At 42.1% G+C, this 22,651-nt stretch overlaps 1 protein-coding gene across 5 annotated transcripts in view; it reads left to right on the top strand.

Moving 5' to 3' along the window:
* The first annotated feature begins 6,854 nt into the window (after window positions 1-6,854).
* ORC2 (origin recognition complex subunit 2) overlaps window positions 6,855-22,651 on the top strand; it is a 23,102-nt gene continuing 7,305 nt past the window's right edge. For 4 of the 5 annotated variants that reach the window (XR_008236034.1, XR_008236032.1, XR_008236033.1 and 1 more), the window contains exons 1-15: window positions 6,858-6,990; window positions 7,093-7,193; window positions 8,180-8,323; window positions 8,615-8,701; window positions 11,171-11,260; window positions 12,034-12,065; window positions 13,350-13,407; window positions 14,302-14,486; window positions 15,113-15,211; window positions 16,841-16,950; window positions 18,428-18,560; window positions 18,969-19,065; window positions 21,335-21,481; window positions 22,080-22,251; window positions 22,587-22,648. Coding sequence is in view for 2 of the 5 variants with exons in the window: in XM_052792955.1 (XP_052648915.1) it covers window positions 7,103-7,193; window positions 8,180-8,323; window positions 8,615-8,701; window positions 11,171-11,260; window positions 12,034-12,065; window positions 13,350-13,407; window positions 14,302-14,486; window positions 15,113-15,211; window positions 16,841-16,950; window positions 18,428-18,560; window positions 18,969-19,065; window positions 21,335-21,481; window positions 22,080-22,251; window positions 22,587-22,648 (1,507 nt within the window). In the remaining 3 variants the exon portion in view is untranslated. Of the gene's footprint in view, window positions 6,991-7,092; window positions 7,194-8,179; window positions 8,324-8,614; window positions 8,702-11,170; window positions 11,261-12,033; window positions 12,066-13,349; window positions 13,408-14,301; window positions 14,487-15,112; window positions 15,212-16,840; window positions 16,951-18,427; window positions 18,561-18,968; window positions 19,066-21,334; window positions 21,482-22,079; window positions 22,252-22,586; window positions 22,649-22,651 lie in introns of all 5 variants that reach the window. The other variant, XM_052792956.1, reaches the window with a different exon arrangement.

The raw sequence follows: 22,651 nt of genomic DNA, 5'->3' as shown, positions 1-22,651 counted from the left end.
CTCTTAGGGGGCTGTCTCAGGGATAGAAAAAATAGTTTGCTAGATACACTGAAGCTTCAATGTGAAATGCTTTTCTAGAAACACCATTTGTGCAAAGGGGTACTGACAGTCTTTCTTTCCCAGAAGGTTCACACTTCATTGCCTTGGTATATAAAATCTATTGAGTTTTTTTAACTCTTATTTTAGTGGATCGGCCCTACTCTAGAAAATTCGGAACTCATGCCATTGAGCCAAGACTTGAATGTATATGACTCGTGTATGGGCACTGGCTGGTACTTATATTAGAGAACACTGCTTAGAAGCACATTTCTGGTCACACAGGAGAATGTTTGTGATTCTCCCCCCTCTCCTCCCTCCTCTCCTCCTCCTCCCCCCCCCTCCCCCCCTCTCCCGGGAAAGTTCATCCTCAATGCTTAAGTCATGTATGGTATCCTGGAAGTTTACAAATTGTAAACCCACAGGAAAGAGTTACGATCTTTATGTGGGCACTTTGGTTTCACTGTCACTGTGAAGGATAAACATAAGCAGTTATAAATAGCAGGCTATCTTTGAATGATAGTCTTTAAGAAGTTCAGGACAGTGACATGGTGTTGCATTGCTGGTAGTTGCTTTTGATGTTTTTTGGTTTTTTTTTTTTGCTTTTGACTCTCTATTTCAAATAGAACATTTTTTTCAAATTTACATTTAAATTCATTTAAATATTTGAAGGGTTTTTTGCAGTTTGATGAGTCACTTTGGTAGTCTAGTCTTCATATCTTATATTCATGAAGTGAAATAAATGGCATCTGGACTGATGCAGAAATGCAGTTAAAGAGTAAATGGAATCATCAGAAAGAAAGAAAACCTTACAGTTTCTAAACTGAAGTTAATCTTTAAGGATCACCAGTCACATACAGATGGAACTAAGGCAAAGTTGAGATTAAGCTATGAGGCATTTTCTGTAAAAATGTCAAAAGCTGTATATGGTTAAATTCTTCTTTATTTTATAAAGTTTTGCTAGTGGAGACAATTGGTAAGTCATGGCTGAAAGTACAAAATTCATGTTTTGTAGGGACTATCACAAAGGAAATTCTATTAAAGAGCCATCACTGTAAATTGAAAAGGACCAAATAATTTGCTTAAGTCTTTGGGAAAGAAAAGGTCGTGACTGTCAGCTAATTTTTTAAGAATTACTTATTTTAGTATTTTAGAAAGTAGGGTTATTTATTAGCAAGGTTCTCTACTTTATATATTTGCCATAATAAGCAATCCTCCAGAAGTTTTAGGACACTTAAATTGGCATCAGGCCAAATGTTACAACCCCTCTCTGCCCCCCCCCCCCTTTTTTTTTTTATTTTATTTTTATTCTTATGCGTGGGGTCCCACACTATCAAACTATTTCAGGAAACAGACAGCTCAGTGACTTCAGGTAGGGAAGTCAAATGTACGTGCATAAATTCAAATTGGTTAAAACTTCTACCTTTTAAGACATTTTTACAGTTCTCATTTTGATGATGTGCCTTCTGTTATCGTTTCATCCGTTGTATTTTGGTTTGTTCTTACGTATATATACCTACCCCATGTAAGGCTTTTTAAAAAGTTCAAATTTATGCCTGGATAAAAGTTATTTTTTGCTATGTGCTGATGTGGTACATCTATAACTTCTCAAAATTATCCTTTTAGTGCAATGTTTCAGTTGTGGGAGCTTGTTTTGTTGTTTTTCAGATGAGTACTGTTCAACATCTGTCTTACAAAATGAGTCATCACTAATACCTACAAACCAGCTGTAATAACAGGCTTTGCCAGTGCTGCGTGTCATGTTTATCATTAATGCTTCTAGATGTGTCTCAAACTATAGCAAGGTGTGTTAAGATTGTAGCAAAACTTTATACACTGAAGTTCAGTACACTTCAAAGTACTGTGGCAGAAATAGAAGTGTCTGAGATATGGGTTGAGGGAATAATCTGCTGGCTTTCTGATTATATATGCTAAGTACTAAACAAATATACTTAAATTTTCTGACACCTGTGACAAATATTTAGACTTAATTCTCTTTATCCTGAATGCACTCTGCTGTGTCTTGTCTTAGAACATTTGATACTTAACATGAGGCACGAGAATTTAGATTTCTTCAGTATTTCAGTGCAACTGTAGCATTATAAAAGAAGGTCAAAAAGCAGAACACTACGATTTTTCCCTGTGTATGTGCACATGCATGCACATACATGTAATTCTTAGGTGAGGAAGTGTGGTGCTTTATTTCCATGTATATATACATTTAAGTAGGGATAAATGAATTATTCCGTGATAAAATTTTACGACATCACAATATGCTGCCATTTTGCAACTCATTTTTGTTGGTCTTTATAGAAAATATAAAATGTTGGGATTGCTAACTCCAGCTTGATTATCCTTTTCAGGGGTTTATTGTGAGCAGCTTTTTGGTTGAATGATGAGCCATTTTTTCATCCTGCTGGCAGTGGAGTGATGAAGTAAAAATACCTTTTAAAATGAATTTTGCAAGGTGACAGTTTAAATTGCTGTATTATCCTTTTAGTTTTCATTTGGAGACTTTATGTCACTGTCCATTTTAAATGCAGATTGATTTGAACACCCTTTCTGATGTGAATTTGGAAAAGTTTTTTAACAGCATACTTCATTCTGTAATGCTGAACATCATGTTGCAGCCAGTAAGCATTAGATCTAGTATTTGTAGTTTGCAAGTGTGTTGGTCTTAAATACAACATTTCCAATATACTCCTGCTAGCTTTATCGTAATTAAAATGATCTGTTGTAACATCAAAATAGCGAGAAAAAAATTGTTTTCTGACAAAGTATTTATTTGCACTACTTATGAATACTGGAGTTTACTGGGACAGGGTTTTTTCTCACCATGTGAGTTTACTTGTGTGTGGGTAGGTACATACGTTTGTCACGTGTTGACAATCAATTGCCTCAACTGTGTGTATACTGTATGTAAATATGAACATATTTTTCAAGATTAAGGGGGAAACCTGCATCTTAGTGGTGGTAAAGCTACTCTGTAGTAAGGTGACCCCAATTCAACCCCGTTTTTGCTCCAGATACTATGTGGTTTGTTTTACTTCTTTAATGAAGATTATTAGTGTTCTTGGAAAATTTTAGCTCCAGGGAGATTTTCCTCAATATTTAATGTATAACATGTTCAGAGAACTATATTTTGAAAAATTAATTTTGGAATAGATAATTCTATGCTATGGCTGTATTTTAACCTAAGAGTTTAAACTTGTCCTATTTTATCATGAACCAATGGCTATCTCTTTTAAGTGTTCAGCATTTTAACTTTGGTCACAAACCAGAAATTTTTGTTTAACTTGGCTTACAAATTTAAATTAATTTGAAGACTTAAGTGAGAACCAAGAATAACTTTTTGAGTGAAATCATAAAAATCAAGCAGTACAGACTAGGTACTGTACTCGTAATCCTGGAGGAGGTGTGGAAAATACAATGGAACATGTTTGAGTGAAATGTATGTACTGCACACAAAACAAAAAGATGTTTCTGATGTTAGTAAATCTAATAATATCATCCTTAAATTCTGCAATTCTCTCATTGCCAAAGATACTGCTACCTTGTCATGTTTAATATAGCATTAAAGCCATTAGCTAGGTCTCATTTGTAACAACCATTTACATCATAGGAATAGTTTGCATCAGAAGAGTAAACATGCCCCCTTTTTTTATTTATTTAAATTTCTTGTTTAGGGTAATTGCAGGATTAAAGTTGCAAAATATCACTCTGTTCCAAGCATGGTAACCGAAAAAACCAGATCATCTGCACTTGCATTGCATTCTTGGTTTATATCAAATTGTTCAACATTTTATATTTTCTTCAGTATTTTAAATGCTGTCTGTTTCTAGCATATGGGCCTTAATCTCTCTTGATTATTTTTTAGTTTGTTTTCCCACTGGCACACCCACCCAGATAAATCCTGCTGTGGAAGGCTTTTCTGTAGGTGATTCAAGGTAACAGATCATGACATGGGTGTGGTGTTAGTGAATATATGTATCAGTCTCTCAAAATTTGCATGTCATGACCAGCTGAAGAGCAGAAATACTCACTTGTCTCTTACAGAGTGGTGGAAGATGATGGAGAGTTGTGAGCAACTTGGTTTGTCAGTAATTCCTGAAAACAAGCAGTAAGTGGATTTTATGAGACTGATACGTATGAGGATTTTCACATAGTCATTATGAAATTTTATTTAAAATAAAACAAATCTTGGAACAAGATTTCAAAATATAACAGCTAGCCATTTCAGATAAACTTGCCTAGTAAGTTTGGCAAATGTCAAGGCCTGTGACATTAAAAGTGCAGAAGCAAGCTGTGTAAGTCTAAGGGTACCTTACAGCTTCCAGAAATGGATTTAGTAAAAATCTGTCCCATGTTATTTGCCTGTATTCGAGATTTAATGCAAAAAATCACAATTTTTGCTTCTATTCTTTTATTTTTCTCTAGGCCACCCCCCTCCCCTGATTTTTTTTTTTTTCTGTGTTCATCAGATTTTACCAAAGGTAGTGTCTGAGGGGCCAAATGAATTTAAAATGGGTCCATAAATTATCCTTCCTATCATAAACTATTACTAAGCTATTCCTGTGAGGAGCTGTTGATGGGAACAGATGTATAGTAAAAAGTTGCCCTACATTTTAGGTTGTACATGATGAGCAAAGTGATGAGGTCAAGTTTTATTAACCAATTACTTGATTGTGAGCTCCCAGTGTTTTACAGTCCATAAGATGTAAGCAATTTAGAGTGGAGTATCTTTGCATTATGATAGAACTCTTTAAAGCAATTTAAATTTTGACTCTTGAAAAGATGGTTAATCACTCATTAAAAAGTGGTATGGAATTCACACAGGGTTTTGGTTTTTTGAGGGTAAAATGGTCAGGGGAGATTTCTGCCTAGGAGTATCTCTAAGCGAAGTGACTCTGTGGTGCTTTGTCATGGAAACTTCCTTAAAAATTGGTAGTGGATCCTGTGTGTTTGAGTCCTCATCCTCCCCAGAACTGATCACAAAACAGAAAAATAGTGTGAATGAAGCAGCCTTTTTACCTTTTGTTCTAAAATAAGGAGGACTTGGGAGCGACAGAAATACTGGCTATTGACACTGTTCTTTCTGTTCAGGCGATTATTATTGTTGTGCTAGACTTTCATGTTATTAGTTTATGAAAAATGCAAGTAGTAAAAACTTTGTGGCTTCAAGTATACAGTAGATGTGAGTTAACAGTCACTCAGGATAAACCAACTTGTTGAAGTATTAATAGATTCCTAGTACTGGGGTGTGTCTTGTGTGTTTTTGTGTGCCAGTGTTCAATGATTACTTTGAAACAAGACTTCTGTTTTCTTGCAGATAGTGAATAGTTTTGGGGTGGATATTACTGGCTGGTTATTTATGGAAAAATATCATATGACTAAATAAAATTGAGTCATTTAACATATTTTCCATATTGAAGATTCCAGGAAAAAGCTAATAATTTTTAATAATTAAATCAGCTACTCTTAATATATTGTAGATTTACTATGGTAGCTTTTATTTGCTATAAAAAAACCCCAAAAACTAAATTGAGGTACCCCATGCTGCATTTTTTAAATTTGTAATTCCTGTACTTTACAATGAATCTTTTGATCTGTTTTTGTCCTTGTAAGAATACAGGATATGCCGTCAGTTTTACTAGCAAAGAAACATTCTGCAAGGGTTAAAAGGTTATTTTCTTACTTTTTTCTGTCATACCAGGTTTGTTTCTCTGAACAAAGGTTTCTGAGGATTTTTACTACTTTAGCATTATGTAATCTTATCTCTGTCATAGAAGGAGCATAAGCAGCAAGTTAGCCCACTTCTTGTGGACAAACAGGCTAGGTGAAAGGACATGGATTAGTGGTGTGAGCCCCTCTTCACCAGGACAGCCTTGCATGCTGGTATGAACCCCAGACGTTCAAGATTTAGTACTGGTGAAGGACTAAACCAAACGGGTTTTTAATAACCGCGACCTCTGCTGTACGATGTCCTTTAACCTGGGACCAGGGAAAATCTTCATTCTTAGACCTGAAGATGGCACGTATTGAAGATCATGTTATTGGTGCATGTAAGCCATTATCTTAACTGTCTTACTGAGCTGGTTAATGCTGTTGACTGTTGTTGAAATGTGAAATGTAGTTACTATTGACATTGTAAATACCTGCCAGAGATGAAATATAATTATTTTAAATCATTGTAAATAGAGATGTATAAAACTCGACACAATCTGCAATGCAGAAAAAAATTATATATATATAAATATATAAAGATGTTAAATAAATATTGTGCTGTTTCTGAACAGAAGTGAATACTTCGTGAATTGCCTTTTTTTTTTTTTTTTTAGCTTTGATTTACATTGACGGGGGGGGTGTAATGTAGGGCACAGCTGCAGAGTGTCGTAGCTCGGACACTCACGAACACGTGTGGGGGGGGACACGGACGGAAGGCGGGAAGCAGCCGCCGGGGACTGCCTGTGAGTTGACTTCGCCTCGTGGCCGCTGTCGTCCGAGTGTTCGTTCCTGTGAAGAAGCGCCGGCAGCGCGGGGCCGGGCCGGGCCGGGCCGTGAGGAGAGGTCTGCCCCGGGAGGAGGGCGGGGCGGGCACGGGCGGTTCCGGCGCGGGGCTCACAGCGGCTCCGCGTTGCCACGGCAACCCCGGGCGCCCGCCGGGCGGGTGCGCGCTTCGCTGGCAGCGGAAGTCCCGGCTTCTCGCCGCTCCCGCCGGCGGGAGGCGGGGCAGAAAAGAGGGTGGCGGATTGGTCGAGGCATAGGTCAGTCAAGGTGCGGCGGCGGCTTTCGGTGCCCGCCCCGCTCCGCTCCACCTCAGGGAGTCGCCCGTTGTCTGGCACGTGAGCCCGCTTCCGCGTCCTGCTGCCGTCGCCGCGGGGGGCGGCCGGGAGCCGGCGGCGGCGCGGGGAGGGGGCAGGAGCCCGAGGCCCGGGCCCTCCGGAGGGCGGCGCGGTGAGGCGAGGGACGGTCCCGACGGTTGCTGCCGCGTGCCGCCGCGCTCCCTGGCGGCGGGGCCGGGCGGGGCCCACGTGACTGACCTGGGGGTGCTTGGAGGGTGCCCGCCATGAGCCAGCCGGAGGGGAAGGGCAGCGGCGCCCTGGAGGTGAAGTTCGTGCCCGACGAGGAGGTCCTGAAGCACATCACTGACGACGCAGGTATAGCCGGCCCGGGGCAGCGCCCAGCCCGGCGCCGCCCGCTGCTCCCAGGGCGCTGGGAGAGGGTTCCGGGCAGCCGCGGCGCCCCCCGGGAAGGGAGCCCTTCTCCAACGCTCGGGGCCGCTGAGCGCCTCGGCCGGGCTGCAGGCAGGACGAGGCCTTCGACGTCATTCTCCGCCGGCTGCCTCTTCCGCGATCTAGTTCTGTCTGCGCCCCGGCATGTGGAAAGGGGCAGCTGCGGCACCGTGGCAGGTGCCCTCAGCTGAAGGTGTTGTGGATACTAGCTCCCCGAACAGCAACGTGTGTGTAGCAGCCTCGGGAAGGGGGCGCAAGTAGCCTGGCTAACTTCCCAACCCCTGACGTGGTTAAACACATACAGAATGAAATCGAATGAGGTTCGAGGTGGGTGATACGGGAGTCTTTTGGTGCAGTTTTGACGACTTTTAAGGTTTGGAATCTCAGGAGAGGCGTAATGCTTGCCTGTACGAGGCACAGAGCACCCCGATCTGACTTCGCTGTTGGTCCTGCCTTGAGCAGCAGGTCAGACGGTCTCCAGAGGTTTCTCTGCCTAAATTCCCCCATGAGTGTACTGACAGCCTATAGGCCAGGTCTTTCCTACTTGCCTCCCTTTGCTAGGGAAGGTAGGGGATGCCAAATACCATCCCCTTTGCATGCAATTCGATACTTCTGTGTGTGAGTCACTGTCATTTCTCCCAAACTGTGGAAGCTGCTGTGTGCTGAAATGGGGATCTAGTCCTCGTGGAGTGCAGGGGCCAGCTTTTGTGGTAAAGGAGGGACTAATGTCTGTAGGGTCAGCTGACCACCTGGGCACAGACCAGCTATTCTTTTAGCAGGACATCTTTTCAGCATTGCATTTTTTTAGTGATTTGTACAACAGTAGCTTGGTCTCTAAATGGGGCAGCTGCATACTACTGCAATAGAAATAATGAAATAGCAGGAGATTGAAGCTTTTATTGCAATCCTAGGTATTAAAGTAAGGAAGGACAAGACTCAGCTGACAGTCAGCGTGAAGAGATTTGTGAAGAAGCTTGAGAATATTTCAGATGATGAAGCTCAGGAGATCCTGGAAGAGAAGAACTATGTTGCTGCTCTTGGAATATGTGCCCAAGGTATTAGGAGGGGAAAACCTAACACAGTTGTGACTTCAGGAGATTCTTGCAGTGTCAAGGTTGTACAATATTGATGAAATTGCTTTTATGGGCTGACCAGCTCTGGCTGTGCTTGTGGTAATGAGTAGAGGGGAGGATAATGATTCTAGGATTTTGTGATTGTGTTTATTTCATAACACCTGCAATATAGAGTCCTTTGAGCCAAATAGTAAAATGTTGTATTCTGTCTTCCTTGGGTTGGAAACATACCAGTGCTTTTTAAATAGCTACAAGTAACATTTCTTTTCATAGATCCAGTGGGAAATGGCTCAAGTGTAAGTGGTGGTGAAGTTTACTCATTCCAGACTCCCAAATGCTCCAGCAAAATGGCAGAGCTGGGTATGTTTTCCTCTTTCTTCTTTCATTCTTGCTGTGGATGTGGTCTTTTTTTGAGTACTCTGTTAATGTGATTTGTCACTTCTGTTTATTCAAAAGATATATTTGCAGTATTTCAATAGCTTTTATCTGGCTCTGAATCAGGCTTCCTCAGAAGCAAAAGCACAAGGCTAGGACAAAGCAAAGGCATGGTGGGGATAAGAAATACAGATAATAAACACACACATAAGAAAAAGTAGAAGTTTCTTAATGCTGCAAGAAAATCTATACGTAAGTGCCAAAGGATGGGAGAGGTTTTATTTGTGTAACTTAAAAGGATATGAGAATATCTCATTATGTAGCGAAGAGTCAAAAAAAGGCAGTATTAGCTTTGCACGTCAGGGGATTTCTCCTGCTCAAAGTGTCTGAGTGTACTTGTGTATTGGCTTTGTGTGGCAAGGTTTTTGGTAGCGGGGTGGGGTTACAGGGCTGGCTTCTGTGAGAAGCTGCTGGAAGCTTCCTCTGTGTCCGGCAGAGCCAATACCAGCCGGCTCTAAGACGGACCCGCCGCCAGCCAAGGCCGAGTCAATCAGCGATAGTGGTAGTCCCTCTGTGATAACATAGTTAAGAAGGAAAAAAAAGTTGCTGGGACAGACACAAACGGCAGCCGGAGAGAGGAGTGAGAACATGTAAGAGAAACAGCCCTGCAGACACCAAGGTCAGTGAAGAAGGAGGGGGAGGAGATGTTCCAGGCGCCGGAGCAGAGATTCCTCTGCAGCTCGTGGTGAAGACCATGGTGAGGCAGGTTGTCCCCCTGCAGCCCATGGAAGTCCACGGTGGAGCAGATATCCAGCTGCAGCCCGTGGAGGACGCCACACCGGAGCAGGTGGGTGTCTGAAGGAGGCTGTGACCCCATGGGAAGCCCGCGCTGGAGCAGGCTCCTGGCAGGACTTGTGGCCCCATGGAGAGAGGAGCCCACGGAGCAGGTTTTCTGGCAGGACTTGTGACCCTGTGGGGGACCCATGCTGGAGCAGTGTGCTCCTGAAGGACTGCACGCCATGGAAGGGACTCATGCTGGAGCAGTTCGTGAAGAACTGCAGTGCGTGGGAAGGACCCACGTTGGAGAAGTTCGTGGAGGACTGTCTCCCGTGGGAGGGACCCCACGCTGGAGCAGGGGAAGAGTATGATAAGTCCTGCCCCTGAGGAGGATGAAGCAGCAGAGATAACGTGTGATGAACTGACTGTAAACCCCATTCCCATCCCCCTGCACCGCTGGGGGGGGTAGGTAGAGAATCCGGGAATGAAGTTGTGCCTGGGAAGAAGGGAGGGGTGGAGGGAAGGTGTTCTGAGATTTGGTTTTATTTCTCATTATCCTAATCTGATTTGATGGGTTATAAATTGAGTTAATTTTCCCCAAGTTGAGTCTGTTTTGCCCGTGACGGTAATTGGTGAGTGATCTCTCCTGTCCTTATCTTGACACATGAGCCCTTTGTTATATTTTCTCTCCCCTGTCCAGCTGAGGAGGGGGGGAATGATAGAACAGCTTTGGTGGACACCTGGCCTTCAGCCAGGGTCAACCCGCCACAACCTGCTAGGCTAACTGTGGACTTAAGAGAAACAAGCAGAAGGTGACAGTTCTGGAGAGGGTGGGCTGTTCTGGTTCAAATAAGATGCTTGAGCCCTGCTGCCACTACGTTTCTTCTTACTTGAAGAGACTTTGTGGGCCCAGCACCATCTGAACTTCATTAGGGTTTAGCTGTCACAGCTACTGATGTATCCTACAAAGGATGGATCCAAGGGAGAGGGGTCATCCTTCTGTATCACTGTACAGAAACTGGTTTCTGTACGTCTTTATTTCTCCTCTGGGCTTCTGCTGTATCTTTGGAAGTTGTGCATTTGTTACACCTCCTGCAGCAGGGTAGGTTTCACTGGTGCTCCCTCCTGGAGCCATGACTCAGTTTGAAAACTGAGGCAAGTCATACAATGGAAGGCTGGTTTTCTTGAGAGACTGTTAGCAGGATATGAGGGCCTTCCATATTCAGATCAGTGATTCAACTTCAGCTTGTGCTGATTAGTAGTAGAAAGAGGTAAATAAAATACAAGAACCCACCTCCTGGGGAACTGATGTGTTCGCTATACCTGATGCTCTACTATGTCCAGCTGAGCAGTTTTAAAGGACTAAGTGAGCATGACCAAATATTGCTCTGATTTGAAGACGTCATCTCCCAGGGAGCAAAGCGTGCTCTGCCATTGCATCGGCTATACTTGTAAAATAAATTAACTGAGGACTTCAGTCTTTGAAAATCTTTGTTAAGGATTACATTCACTATTAGGGTTAGAAAAAAATTTGAAGTATCTGGTGCACTTCCTGAAATAGCTAGGAACCTAATACTTAGAGAGTGTTTCTAAGTATATGGCTCCATGGCTGACTAGCCAGAGCTGGGAGTTTTGTACCTGACGTGAAACTTCTTCCCTTTCCCCTATTTCCTACAGCCTCTGAATTAGCCCAGACACCAGGACAGAGTGTTGCACCTGATCACTCTGAGTGCCCTGAGAAGACAGCCAAAACCCCTCAAAGCAACAGTAAGTCCTGTGATGCTTTGGGGAACTGAAGCTGAGTTAATGGGGGTTATGTTTCTATTTGTGTGGTGGAGTGGATGCTTGAGTGCCAGCTTCTGTCATGCTTGAGTATTCTAGTCAGCTTAACATTGTAGACTGAACTGCTTGGTATGCATGGCCTCTGGTTCACTTGGGTGTCAGATCTTCTATTCTGCTCTGCTGGTGTAGAGAAAACAGGAACTTCTCTCTCATCTGTTGCTGTGACACTTAAGGATTTCCTCTGTTCAACAGAAATGCTTGCACTTGAGAGAGTTATGAACTGGGCTGATGTGTTGAGCACCAAATGGGTAGGATTGTGTGGGTGTTCATGTGTAAATTCACACTTTATTATATAATATTCAAGCACCCAATGCTGTAGGGAGAAATACAGGTGGGAGAAGTCAGTGCAGGTCAACATTGGCAAGAGCATGTTACTTTGTGCTCAGAAATGGAGTCTGATGTGCTCAGGGAGAGGACATTAGCTCATTTTTCAGCCTCTTCCCTCCTGCTGATGGCCTCCCAAAGCTGTGACCAGAATTAAAAGCTGCCTTCTGTGGTAGTAACATTGACTGTCTCTGTTCTCTCCTTGCCTACCTGTGAGGAACTAGAGGCTTCCCTCATAGGATTAACCACCCAGTGAGCTGATATTCTGGTACAGTGTACCTTTGAACAGTTAATGGCTGTTTTTCTAATGGATCATCTTGTGACTTTGTTGAAAATATGCAGTACTCTGAATAATGCTGTTTCTTGCTTTGCAGAACGTTCAAGTTCAAACAAAGCACAGCAGAGGGTGAGTGATGACTCTACCTTGCTTGTGTTTTTTTTTGTTTCGTTGCTTTTTTTCAGTTTTAAAACTTGAACTGGCCAATTACTACAGTTCTGGAAAGAAAGGAGCTTGAAAAGCCTCATCCACAGTACAGATGTCTCTCCTGATCCAACTGGGCAGGAGTAACTCAAATGAGAACCATAGCTACTGTTAATCAGGACTATGGGATTTAGAGTCAGTAGGCAAACAGTGTGTTTGACAGCTTAATTAGCATGGGTGGAGACTATTTCCTTACATCACACAAATGAGGATGTTAGACAATCCCTTCATATGCAGTTAAACTCATAGCTTTCCAGTTTCTCATGAAAGGAAGAAACAGCCTTAATTGTAAGGAGTGCTGTTAGAACAGGAATTCAAAAACTGTGGTTCTGTTCAGTTCCTTACTTTAGCATTGGTTTATAAAAAATAAATTGTGATAATGGGGGGGATGTAAGTTGATGTTGTCTTTTGTGATGCTACAGAGAGATACAGTGCAGAACTGCCAGTTGTGGTGATTATAAAGAAAGTGCTGTGAAACAGTTGGCTTTCTAAAATGGTATAGCATCATACTAGAAATGTGTGCACAGCTTTTCTGGTATAAGGTTCCAGGATGAGATATACCTGCAAGAGATGCTGTTTTGGGATGCCATGTTCACTCCTTGATGATTTCACATCCACTTTGACAGGGTTAACAAAAGTGTTTTCTAAGTATTGCAGACTTGATCTGGTATCTGAGTCAGGCTTGTGCTTTACATATATGTAAGAAAGACATGCCACTACAACTTGATGAGCCCAGGCAGCCTGGGTTCCCTTTGCTGTACTTCTTCTGGGCTTAGTATTCTGAGTGGTCTTCTGTCATTCTGGTAGTTGTTTTTGTAGTGGACTTCCAAATGACTTTGAGTAGACAGTGTGATGTGGAAGGTGACTGCTCTGAGGAGCTGAAGCATTTCCAGTTTGTCATTGCTTTAGCTTGACTCTTCCTGAGGGGCCAAGATTGGCATCTTGGTTGGAGATTTCATGGTTTTCTGCCCTCCATCTTGGGACATTAGTTGAAAGAATTAAACCCCTTCTGGAACCTGATCCTGCCCCCCTCTAGCTCTGAATGGCAAAACAAGAACTCTCCATACTTATTGCCTCTGCTTTCCCAGTTTCTTGTGGGCTGAAATAGCTTGGAAATGTAACCTGATTCTACTCTTTGCTTGGCAGAGGGCTGTTTTGAGGAGGTATATGTTTCTTCTTCTAATGCATGTTTTTTCTTTGCTGTTACAGATTAAAAACAAAGAATTTGTGTCTACCACACCTTACAGACTCAGAAAGAGGCTAGCAGGTAAAGATCAACCTTTGCAGTCGGCTTCCATGCTCAGTGAGGCACTGTGTTCAGAGGAGAGGGTTTCTCCTGGTGGCCTTCTGCCTGTAGTAGCAGTCTGACTGAAGCAATATGATTCATCCTGCAGACAGTGTAGAAATGTCTGTAAGGAAGTCTGTGTAGACCTTTTCCCTACAACAGATTGCTACTTAGGTAAGGGGTGGAAGGGTTAGAAGCACCAAGTTGCTGAACTTCAGTGACATGATCAAAAGAGACAGAACTCTTAGTAATCTAATTGATGCTGACACTTAAGTGTGGCACAATTGCTTGAACCAAGTCATAAAACTTTTTGATGATGGCTGGGACATTCATGGTAAAGTATTTCCAATAACTGGTTGGCTATATGTGCTCAGAATGAATGCAGAGGAGAGTTTAGTGCGTGGTGTTTCATGTTTTATTTCTTCTTTTGTGTTGAGAGACCAAGACTGAACCAGATTCTGTCTGTGCTCTTCAGTCAACATTGCTAACAGAGGTCTTTACAAAACTTTTTTTGCAGAGTGTGACCCAGAAGATACTCAGCTTGCATTATTGGTATTTGGGAAAACTGACATGCAAATGCTAATAGAAATAGGGAATTCCATTGTCCATTTTTAGTCACTTCTTGGTAGGATTATGTTTCTTAGTGTCAAGGAGCAAGTTTTACTAAACAATAATTTGCGAGCCTAGAACTGGGAAAGAAATGGCTATGTGTGTTTGCAGTCCTCTTAAGCATTGATTTTACTTTTCTGTGAAATATATTTAGGAATCATATGCTTAAAAAACATCTAAAGAATGTATGTGAGAGAGCGAGATGGTGCAAAATGTGTTCTGTGTAAGGAGTCATTGCTAGCTTTTAACCTTAAATTTATGCTTTAGCTCCAGATCCCTATTTAGAAAGTGAGAGTGAATATTCTGCTTCCTGCTCAGAGGAGGAGGATGAGGAAGACCAGAAAGAAGTCAGCACTGTTTTATCAGGTCGAAAGCCCCCAGCAAAAACTAATGCTGCATCTACGCCTCTTCCCAGAAACACCCTAGCCAAAAAAGTGAAGGACGACAAGATGGTGAGTGCAGAAAATACAGCCCTGAGCTAGCAAGCATGAAGGGATGTTTAGTGACAATAAGCTGTCAGTGACCACACCTAACTATGGGGAAGAACTGCTAGACTCGTTTCAGATCAAACCAGCTGGGTTGGCTTTTGCTGTACTTCTAAGCAATCCCTGTTGGACAGGCATCATGTGAACCTGTGGGATAATCCAGTCTGTATCCTCAGCAGCTCCAGAAGGAGAAGTTCTAAGATGTCCATGAAGCAGGAGACCTTGTACTGAGAAAGGATGAAGAAGAAATTGACTCCTATAGCACCAAAAGAAGCACACGTTACTTTCTGGCTTGGTGTTAGCTTCATTGTCTGATTTCTTTCCAGCACCAGGGATCCCCACACCCCCTTAGAATTATTGCTGTGTTCTGCTCTCTCAGAATCTCTTTTCTGTCTTCAGGAAAATACCATCTGACTAGGTTAGCTTTGGCAGAATGCTACTATAGAAGTAATTTTTGGAAATATCTTCTGGCTTTGTATTCATCCTTGCTCTGTGTCTCATATTTGCCATCTTCAGACATGTTTGTGGGTGCAAAGGAAGAGGGGTGACTTGATAGCAGGAGGAGTGTGGCTGATCTTGCTGTCCCTTTTTAGAGCAACCTGGTGGAGGAATACTTTGAAGCTCACAGTAGTTCCAAAGTGCTCACTTCAGACCGAACGCTGCAGAAGTTGCGGAAAAGAAGATTGAATCAGGTACACTTGTGTGATTCACTATGAACTCTTGGAGCTTTTGACTTCTTTGATGAAGATTTCCCTCATCAAAATTTCCTGATGTTGCTATTTTCACTTTATTTCTGCTGATTACATTCTTGGTGGTAATGCTGATTTAGGTAGCATTTTAAGCATTATGTCTCCCACTGCTGCTCTGAGCATGGACAGTACCCAGTTGTTTGAACCCGAGACAGTAGGGAAAATGCAGGGAGAAGCTGCAGTAACCAGAACAGGTTAAAGTTTGCTTTTTGGGGGAAGAGAAGAGGGAGAAGCAGAGTTGTAGAGACCTGCCTTAAAAATTATCACCAAAACAGCATTTTTGTCAATGAAATGCGTAGGGTAATTACAAGCTGTCTTGACTATTTATGTGTAGAGGAAATGGAGAGAGCCCTTTTTGTCTGAGCATTTCTGGGTCAAGCCACATGCAGGACTGGGACAGCTCTAAATGTTGTCACCTAGTGTGTGAAATGCACTTTGTCCCCTGCCAGTTCCAAGGAGACAGGAATGGTCTAATTGTGGTGACTGAATTATTGTATTTTTTCCATATGCCACTATTTCAAGACAGTTCAAAGCAAGCAGTTGCACCCTACAGAGACAGGTACACAAGGACAGGTGCTAGGGAAGCATGTAAAATAGTTGGAGCTCTTCTGTCTATGACTGCTTTTTGCACCCATCTGTATTTTGAAAGGTGTCATATATGCAGATTGCCTGATGCCTGCTGTTGTCTGGAATTGCTACCCAGAGAAACATCTGGATTCTTAACAAGTTCTTTCATAACAGGTCTGGAAGGAAATCAAGGCTTTCAATATTAAATCTACTGCTGGCTCCAAAGAAATTGAAGGCTTAGCAGTTCTGTCGCTCAATGCTGTATGTTTGTCTGATACATTGCAGCTGTCTTTGTGTTCTTTCCAGAGTAAACTGTCTTCTACTGCAAGGGAGTGGAAAGCAAAGCTGTTAAAATTGAAGAGAAAGGGAGGCCAGTGTAGATTTGATGCCATTTTTCATGCTACTGTGCTGTTTAAACATCAACATCCCAGCGTATCTTTAAAGCTGAATTAATCCTTTGATTCTTGATGCTTTTGAAATAATACTTTTTCTACATTTAGCTGTCAGCTGCAAATAATTTCCTTTCTGGTGTATTTCTCTTTTAAGATGATGTTTGTGAGCATTCTCTTGTAGTGACAAACACCTGAACCATTGCTAAGCATGTCAATTGGAGCCCTTGCTCCTGCGTGCAGGGTTGTGATGTTGGTATCTTCCTGGTACAGTGCTTGGTGCTGTGTAAGCTCTGAGTGTGTCCATTATTTCAGTAGTGGTTTTCCCATACTCAGCAGGAAGAGATAAAACACAGTGTGATATTGGTTTTAGTCCTAGTCTGGCCATTTCTCTTAATAAGGTTACTTAATCTCTGCTTTGTTTCTCCAGTAGCAAAACTGTGCTTAGAGGGGTCTCCATGGGAAAAAAACCCAGAAATTGAGTGCACCATCAGTGAAAACTATTCTGCTCCCTAGCTAGAGACCATGCTAGAGGGGTATTTGGAAGGACTCCAGATATATGTCTTAGTTTTTCTCAGCTTTGAATGACTGTTGTTTTATCTCTTTCTCAACACAGCAAACACTGCATGACCTTTTAAAAAAAGCTCCCCTTGCCTATGCTGCTGAAATTAAAGAGCTAAACCAGCAACACGAATCCCTGTTTTCCAAGTGGATGCTGCAATTACAGTAAGTATCCAATGAGAGTCACTGGAGAAGCCTAGTAAACAGGCACTGCCAGTAAACTTACCGTCATGTCAACAACATCCTGTGGATGACTTAAGGAGCGACTTTTTTTTCTTTGATTGCTTAAATTTTAAATTAGGTGACATTAGTACAATGTTTACTGTAGACCAAGTCATATCTGACTGACCCCTTGAACTGAATGCCTGAAGCGAAATGAGGTTGCATTCTGCCTGGCTAGTTTGTGCATCTGTAAACCAAGCTAGAGGGCATTCACAAACAGGGAACATGAATAATGAGGAAACAGGGAACATAAATTATGAGAAAAGTGTCCTTTTTGAACAATCCGTTTTGCTTACAGCTGCGTAGTTGGTAGTGGGTAGCCCACCACCAATTTCTTCAGTATGTGGCTGTCCCCAGTGGTGTAGCAATTAACTTTGAATGCCTATGGTACCTAATGATCTAGGCATGAAGAAACCTTAATGCTGTTGTAAACATTAGCAGTATAAATTTTATCTGGGTTTGTGTGTATCTTCGTGTGAAGGAGAAAAGAGTAAGCATCCAGGAAAGCAAATGGGGAAATATAGAGAGCTGTGAGATTCTGAAATGCCTTAGAGAAGGCAGGCCACCAGCTCTGAAGTTAAGTGCTGAGGCAGGAGCAGATGTTGGTGAGGAGAAAGCCTCCTGGAAGCTTTGCAAGGGAGTGGAGTATAAAGAAATCTGTGGACCGTGGGGAGTGAAAGTTGCAAGAGGAGCAGTTCTCTGTGACTTAGTGATCTGGGCAGATGGTTAGAGATATGTGTGGCAGGGTAGAAGGAACAAATCCGTAGATGATACTGAAGTCAATGACAGTTGAACACCTTACCTTTGCCCAATACTGTTTGAGTGACCTGATACTCTTCTTTCTGGTCAAGATGATGCTTTTCCTGCTTCTCAAAAATAAACAAAGCTTTGTGATTCCCTGCCATGTTCTCTTTATGCTTTCGTGCCTCTTTCTCTGTGGAACAATTAGGATAAGAAAGAGATACGAGAATAGTTTATTTTTGCTTTGAAATTGTGCCTGTGGATCAGAGTAGAAAACCACTATGAAGGCTTGCTTTTTTTCTTGTAATTGCTGTGACCCATGGTAAACATTTAATATAATTACTGATGAGGGAGTAAATGTGAATGCTGGTCACTCTTTGTTATCTGAAGTTGAAGATCTAGTCTTGTGTTCTTGGACAATACCACTTTCTTCCATAGATGTTTTGCTAAATTTGTGGGCCTCCAGGCTGCTAAAACGCTTCTTTCACTAGGATGCATGTGCCACTTTTCAGATTCCTTGCGGCTAACCTTGTCAGCTGTGAGCTAAAGGTAAGCCTGGAGTTGAAACATGAAATTTTTAGAGCCAAGATTGCAATGGATCTTTTTTCTTAATGAATGTATGAACCTAAAAAGAGACTTTTACTTTTTTGATTCAGTGTATTTGCTCACTTTTCTGCAGCTTGGGTTTCAATATTGTGCTTTATGGTCTGGGCTCAAAGCGTGATTTGTTAGAGAAGTTTCGTACGTCTGTGCTCAAGGATTCTGTTCACCTTGTGGTTAATGGATACTTCCCCAGCATCACTGTGAGATCTGTAAGTGTGGGAAAAGCTTACGGGATTATTTAGTCATCCTGTGTTACAGGTACCTCTAAAGTCTTTCAGTGTAAAATGTTAAGGAAACCTGCTGCATCCTGTAGCAGCAGATTCCTGAATGAAGAGCAGTTCCTATCTCTCTTTTAAGAGTTTAAAGAAATTAGCCCGTGCATTTCCCAAGGAATTGCAGTAATTCCCATCACTAATACTCATCAGTCTAAAGACTTATTTTATATCACTGTTTTAAAAAGGGGTAGAAATTTTTGGTTTATGTTGACTGTTTTGGGGATCTGATGGTAAAAATCAGGTTACCTCCCTCAAGACAGTCAAGGGCTCAGTTTCAGATTTTCTGCACTAGGTCCTTCAGTGCCAGAGCCCTTCAGAAGGGACTGCTATTCTCTTTTTCAGATTCTCAACTCCATCACAGAGGAGGTACTGAATCATATAGGGACCTTCCGCAGCCCCCTTGACCAACTTGAATTCATCATTAAAAGGTTTAAAGAAGGTAAAATGACTAACTTTATACATAAAAACATTAGAGTCCACTTACTGTTAGGAGAGCCTGGACATTTTCTTTCCTCAGAGTTTTCATATGTGCAGTTATAGTTTCTTAGTGTATGGTAGCTAATATACTTTCTTGCTTGTAATTTATGCCACATATATGAAAACATATGCACCAGGAATACACGTGTACATGATCCCAGGCTGTTACCTCAGTCAGTGGTTCACACACTAAGTTCTTTAGAAAGGGAAGGAGGAAAGCACGAGCATTCTAACAAGACAGAGGCTCCTCATCCCTTTGGCAAACTGAAATGCTCATCTCTCTTGCACTTAGCACAGTGCCTTTGTGCTTTAATTACATGGTGTTTCTGTAGCCATGCACTTCCTGTTTGAAGATAGGGTAGGTAAATGCCAGCTACATGAGGGAAGATGGTTCTTAGTGGCTGCTTGAGGACCTGATATAAACCTCACTGAAATCAACAGAACGAAGAACTCGCAAAAAATTTGGAATGACAGTTGCTGACAGATATCAAGTCCTTTGAGCTCCTCTGGAAAATCATGGCCTGAGGGTCTTTCCATAAATTTCAGTATAGGCTGGATTAAGGCTTAAATGTACATGGTTTAGTGGAATGGTAATTTAAATTTAATATATACAAATACTGACATTAAGATGAAATAAAGGACAGCAGTGTCAAACAAGCAGGTTAGAATTGGGTTCAAAAGCAAAAGTAAACAGGTATTGCCACATGGAATGCTTGCTGAATTCTTTTTGAATGTCTGTTTTACTGCTTGTGTATACATACACAAATTGCCATGGAATCTTAATTGTGCATGGCGTTGATGTTTCAAGTGTTTACATTCTGTTTTCTATCATTACCTTATGTGTATTTCTGGTGGGACTAAATGAAAAAGACTGATTAACAGCGATACCCACCTGAATCTACATAAATCAGTCTTGTGTAGTACACCATAGCTGATGTGACTGGGAGTCTGAGGAACGTTTGGTTTCCATTGTCAGCCAAATGTATATTCATTTGCACAAAAACTGGCTACTGTTCCAGAATTGTTTCTGTACTCAGGAAATAACTGTTCCCAGGATAGGTACAGCAGCACAAGCTAGCTGGAAATTTTAACATCTACCATTTGCATTATCCAAGCTAAGTCTTTGTAATTTCTTTGAGGACTTGGTGGGAAGGATTTCCAATGAAGTTAGTATGCTTTGGATCTGTCCTGGTTTCAGCTGGGATAGAGTTAACTGTCTTCCTAGTAGCTGGTACAGTGCTATGTTTTGAGTTCAGAGCGAAGAATGTTGATAACACTGATGTTTTCAGTTGTTGCTCAGTAGTGTTTAGACTAATGTCAAGGATTTTTCAGCTTCTCATGCCCAGCCAGTGAGAAAGCTGGAGGGGCACAAGAAGTTGGCACAGGACACAGCCAGGGCACCTGACCCAAACTGGCCAACGGTGTATTCCATACCATGTGACGTCCCATCCAGTACAGAAACGGGGAAGTGGGGGGCAGGGATTCGCCGCTCGGGGGACTGGCTGGGTGTCGGTCGGCGGGTGGTGAGCAATTGCACTGCGTATCATTTGTACATTCCAATCCTTTCATTATTGCTGTTGTCATTTTATTAGTGTTATCATTATCATTATTAGTTTCTTCTTTTCTGTTCTATTAAACCGTTCTTATCTCAACCCACGGGTTTTGCTTTCTTTTCCCGATTTTCTCCCCCATCCCACTGGGTGGGGGGGGAGTGAGTGAGCGGCTGCGTGGTGTTTAGTTGCTGGCTGGGGTTAAACCACGACAGGATCCAACCCTGAATAGAAAATGCGTTTTCATTGTGTGAGGAGGAGCTTAAGGATCCTAGTCATGTAACTCAAAAGCAGCTGAACAAACTGTGCTTGGACTTCCATCCTAAAATATATTTGAATGGTCTTGAATCGCAGGACTAAAAGTCATAGCTAAAAGGGCAATTCCTGGTAAAGCCATGAGCAAGTGGGAAGTACATTATAAGAAAAAAGCTTAAACTGCAAAAAGAACTGTAGCTGTGATGAGAACTGTGATACAGTGAATTGAGAAAAAGCCTAGGTGCTCAGAAACACAAAGTGTGGGATAGAGATCAAAGTAAGCTGTACAAGAAAAATTATTTGATATTGGAGTGATGAATATGGAGCCTGATGGAATAGACTTGTCCTAGGCTGCACTGGGAATGGGAAACCACTTTGTGTGCAGTTTCTTTGATTGGTTCTCTGCTGTTTTTTCTGACCTTGCAGATTCATCTTTACAGCTCTATGTCCTCATTCATAACCTGGACAGCCAGATGTTGAGAGGAGAAAGAAGTCAACGGATCCTTGCACAGTTATCTTCTCTGCCTAGCATTTACCTCATTGCCTCTATCGATCACATCAATGCTCCTCTCAGTGAGTCCCCTTGGGCCTGATGTAGCAAAGAGAGAAGAATCTGCGTTCTACTGTGGGGCTGCTGAGCATGTTTCATAAGATCATGTATTACTGTTGATGTGCAAAATAGGTCTGGTGATGTATGTATGGTGGTAGCAGCTAGAAGCCCCAGTTGGGACTGTGGCTGTGTTGAACCAAGACTGTATAAAGATACTGAAAACTACCAGTCATTGATCATAATATACAAATAGACTTCAGGCTTCTGGCACCCTTTGATTTAGGGAGTTACTGAAATGGAGATTGGATGTTATGTATGTCATTGCATCTAAACAATTTTGTTTATCAGCCAGAAGTTCTTTGCACACTGCTGACTCTGGAAGGATTTACAGTATATCTGTGGAGCTGGTATGAAAAAGGGATGTGTGCAAATGTTTTGTTGCAGAGAATTTGTCCTGTTTGAACTGCAAGTATCTGGGTGCATGTACTGTGAATTTCAGAAGCAGACATTGTTTCCTCAAATCCTACAGTAGAACTAAGTACTTTTTAATATTGCTTATTTAATACCTTAGAAAAGCTAAATCTCCCAATTCTGTCTGCTCTTTCTTTTCTCTCTATCTAGTGTGGGATCAGGCAAAGCTAAGCCTCTACAACTGGCTTTGGTATGAAACAACCACATTTAGTCCTTACGTGGAAGAAACGTCTTATGAGAACTCGTTTTTAGTACAACAATCTGGATCTTTGGCTTTGAGCTCCCTAACACATGTCCTGCGCAGTCTCACTCTCAATGCCAGGTAAGACACTGTTATACTTAACAGTAGCACTTGCTGAGGATCCAGTCCTTACTAATGTTACTCTGGTCTACACCTAGCAGGAGGCAATCCCTGTTTTCTGACAACAATGTTCAAGATGAAGATGGTAGGACCTGGGTTCCAATTGATTGGTTACTTTAAATGAACAGTGTTTGGGTAGCAAGCCTTGTCCAGTGACAAGACTCATGCACAAAGTCCTGGTCATGATAGAAAAATCAGTTAATATTTTCTAATGGTGGGGGTTTTGGGGGTTTGGTTTGTTTTTTGTTTTTTTGTTTTTTTTTCTTTTGATTTTCCCCTCTCCTCCTTTCATTTAGGGGGATATTCAGACTGCTTGCTCAGTACCAGCTGGAGAACAAGGACAACCCATCTTATCCAGGTA

The sequence above is a fragment of the Harpia harpyja genome, chromosome 7, assembly GCF_026419915.1.
Source record: "Harpia harpyja isolate bHarHar1 chromosome 7, bHarHar1 primary haplotype, whole genome shotgun sequence".
Taxonomy (NCBI): Eukaryota; Metazoa; Chordata; class Aves; order Accipitriformes; family Accipitridae; genus Harpia; species Harpia harpyja.
This window is presented reverse-complemented; position numbering and strand designations above follow the sequence as displayed.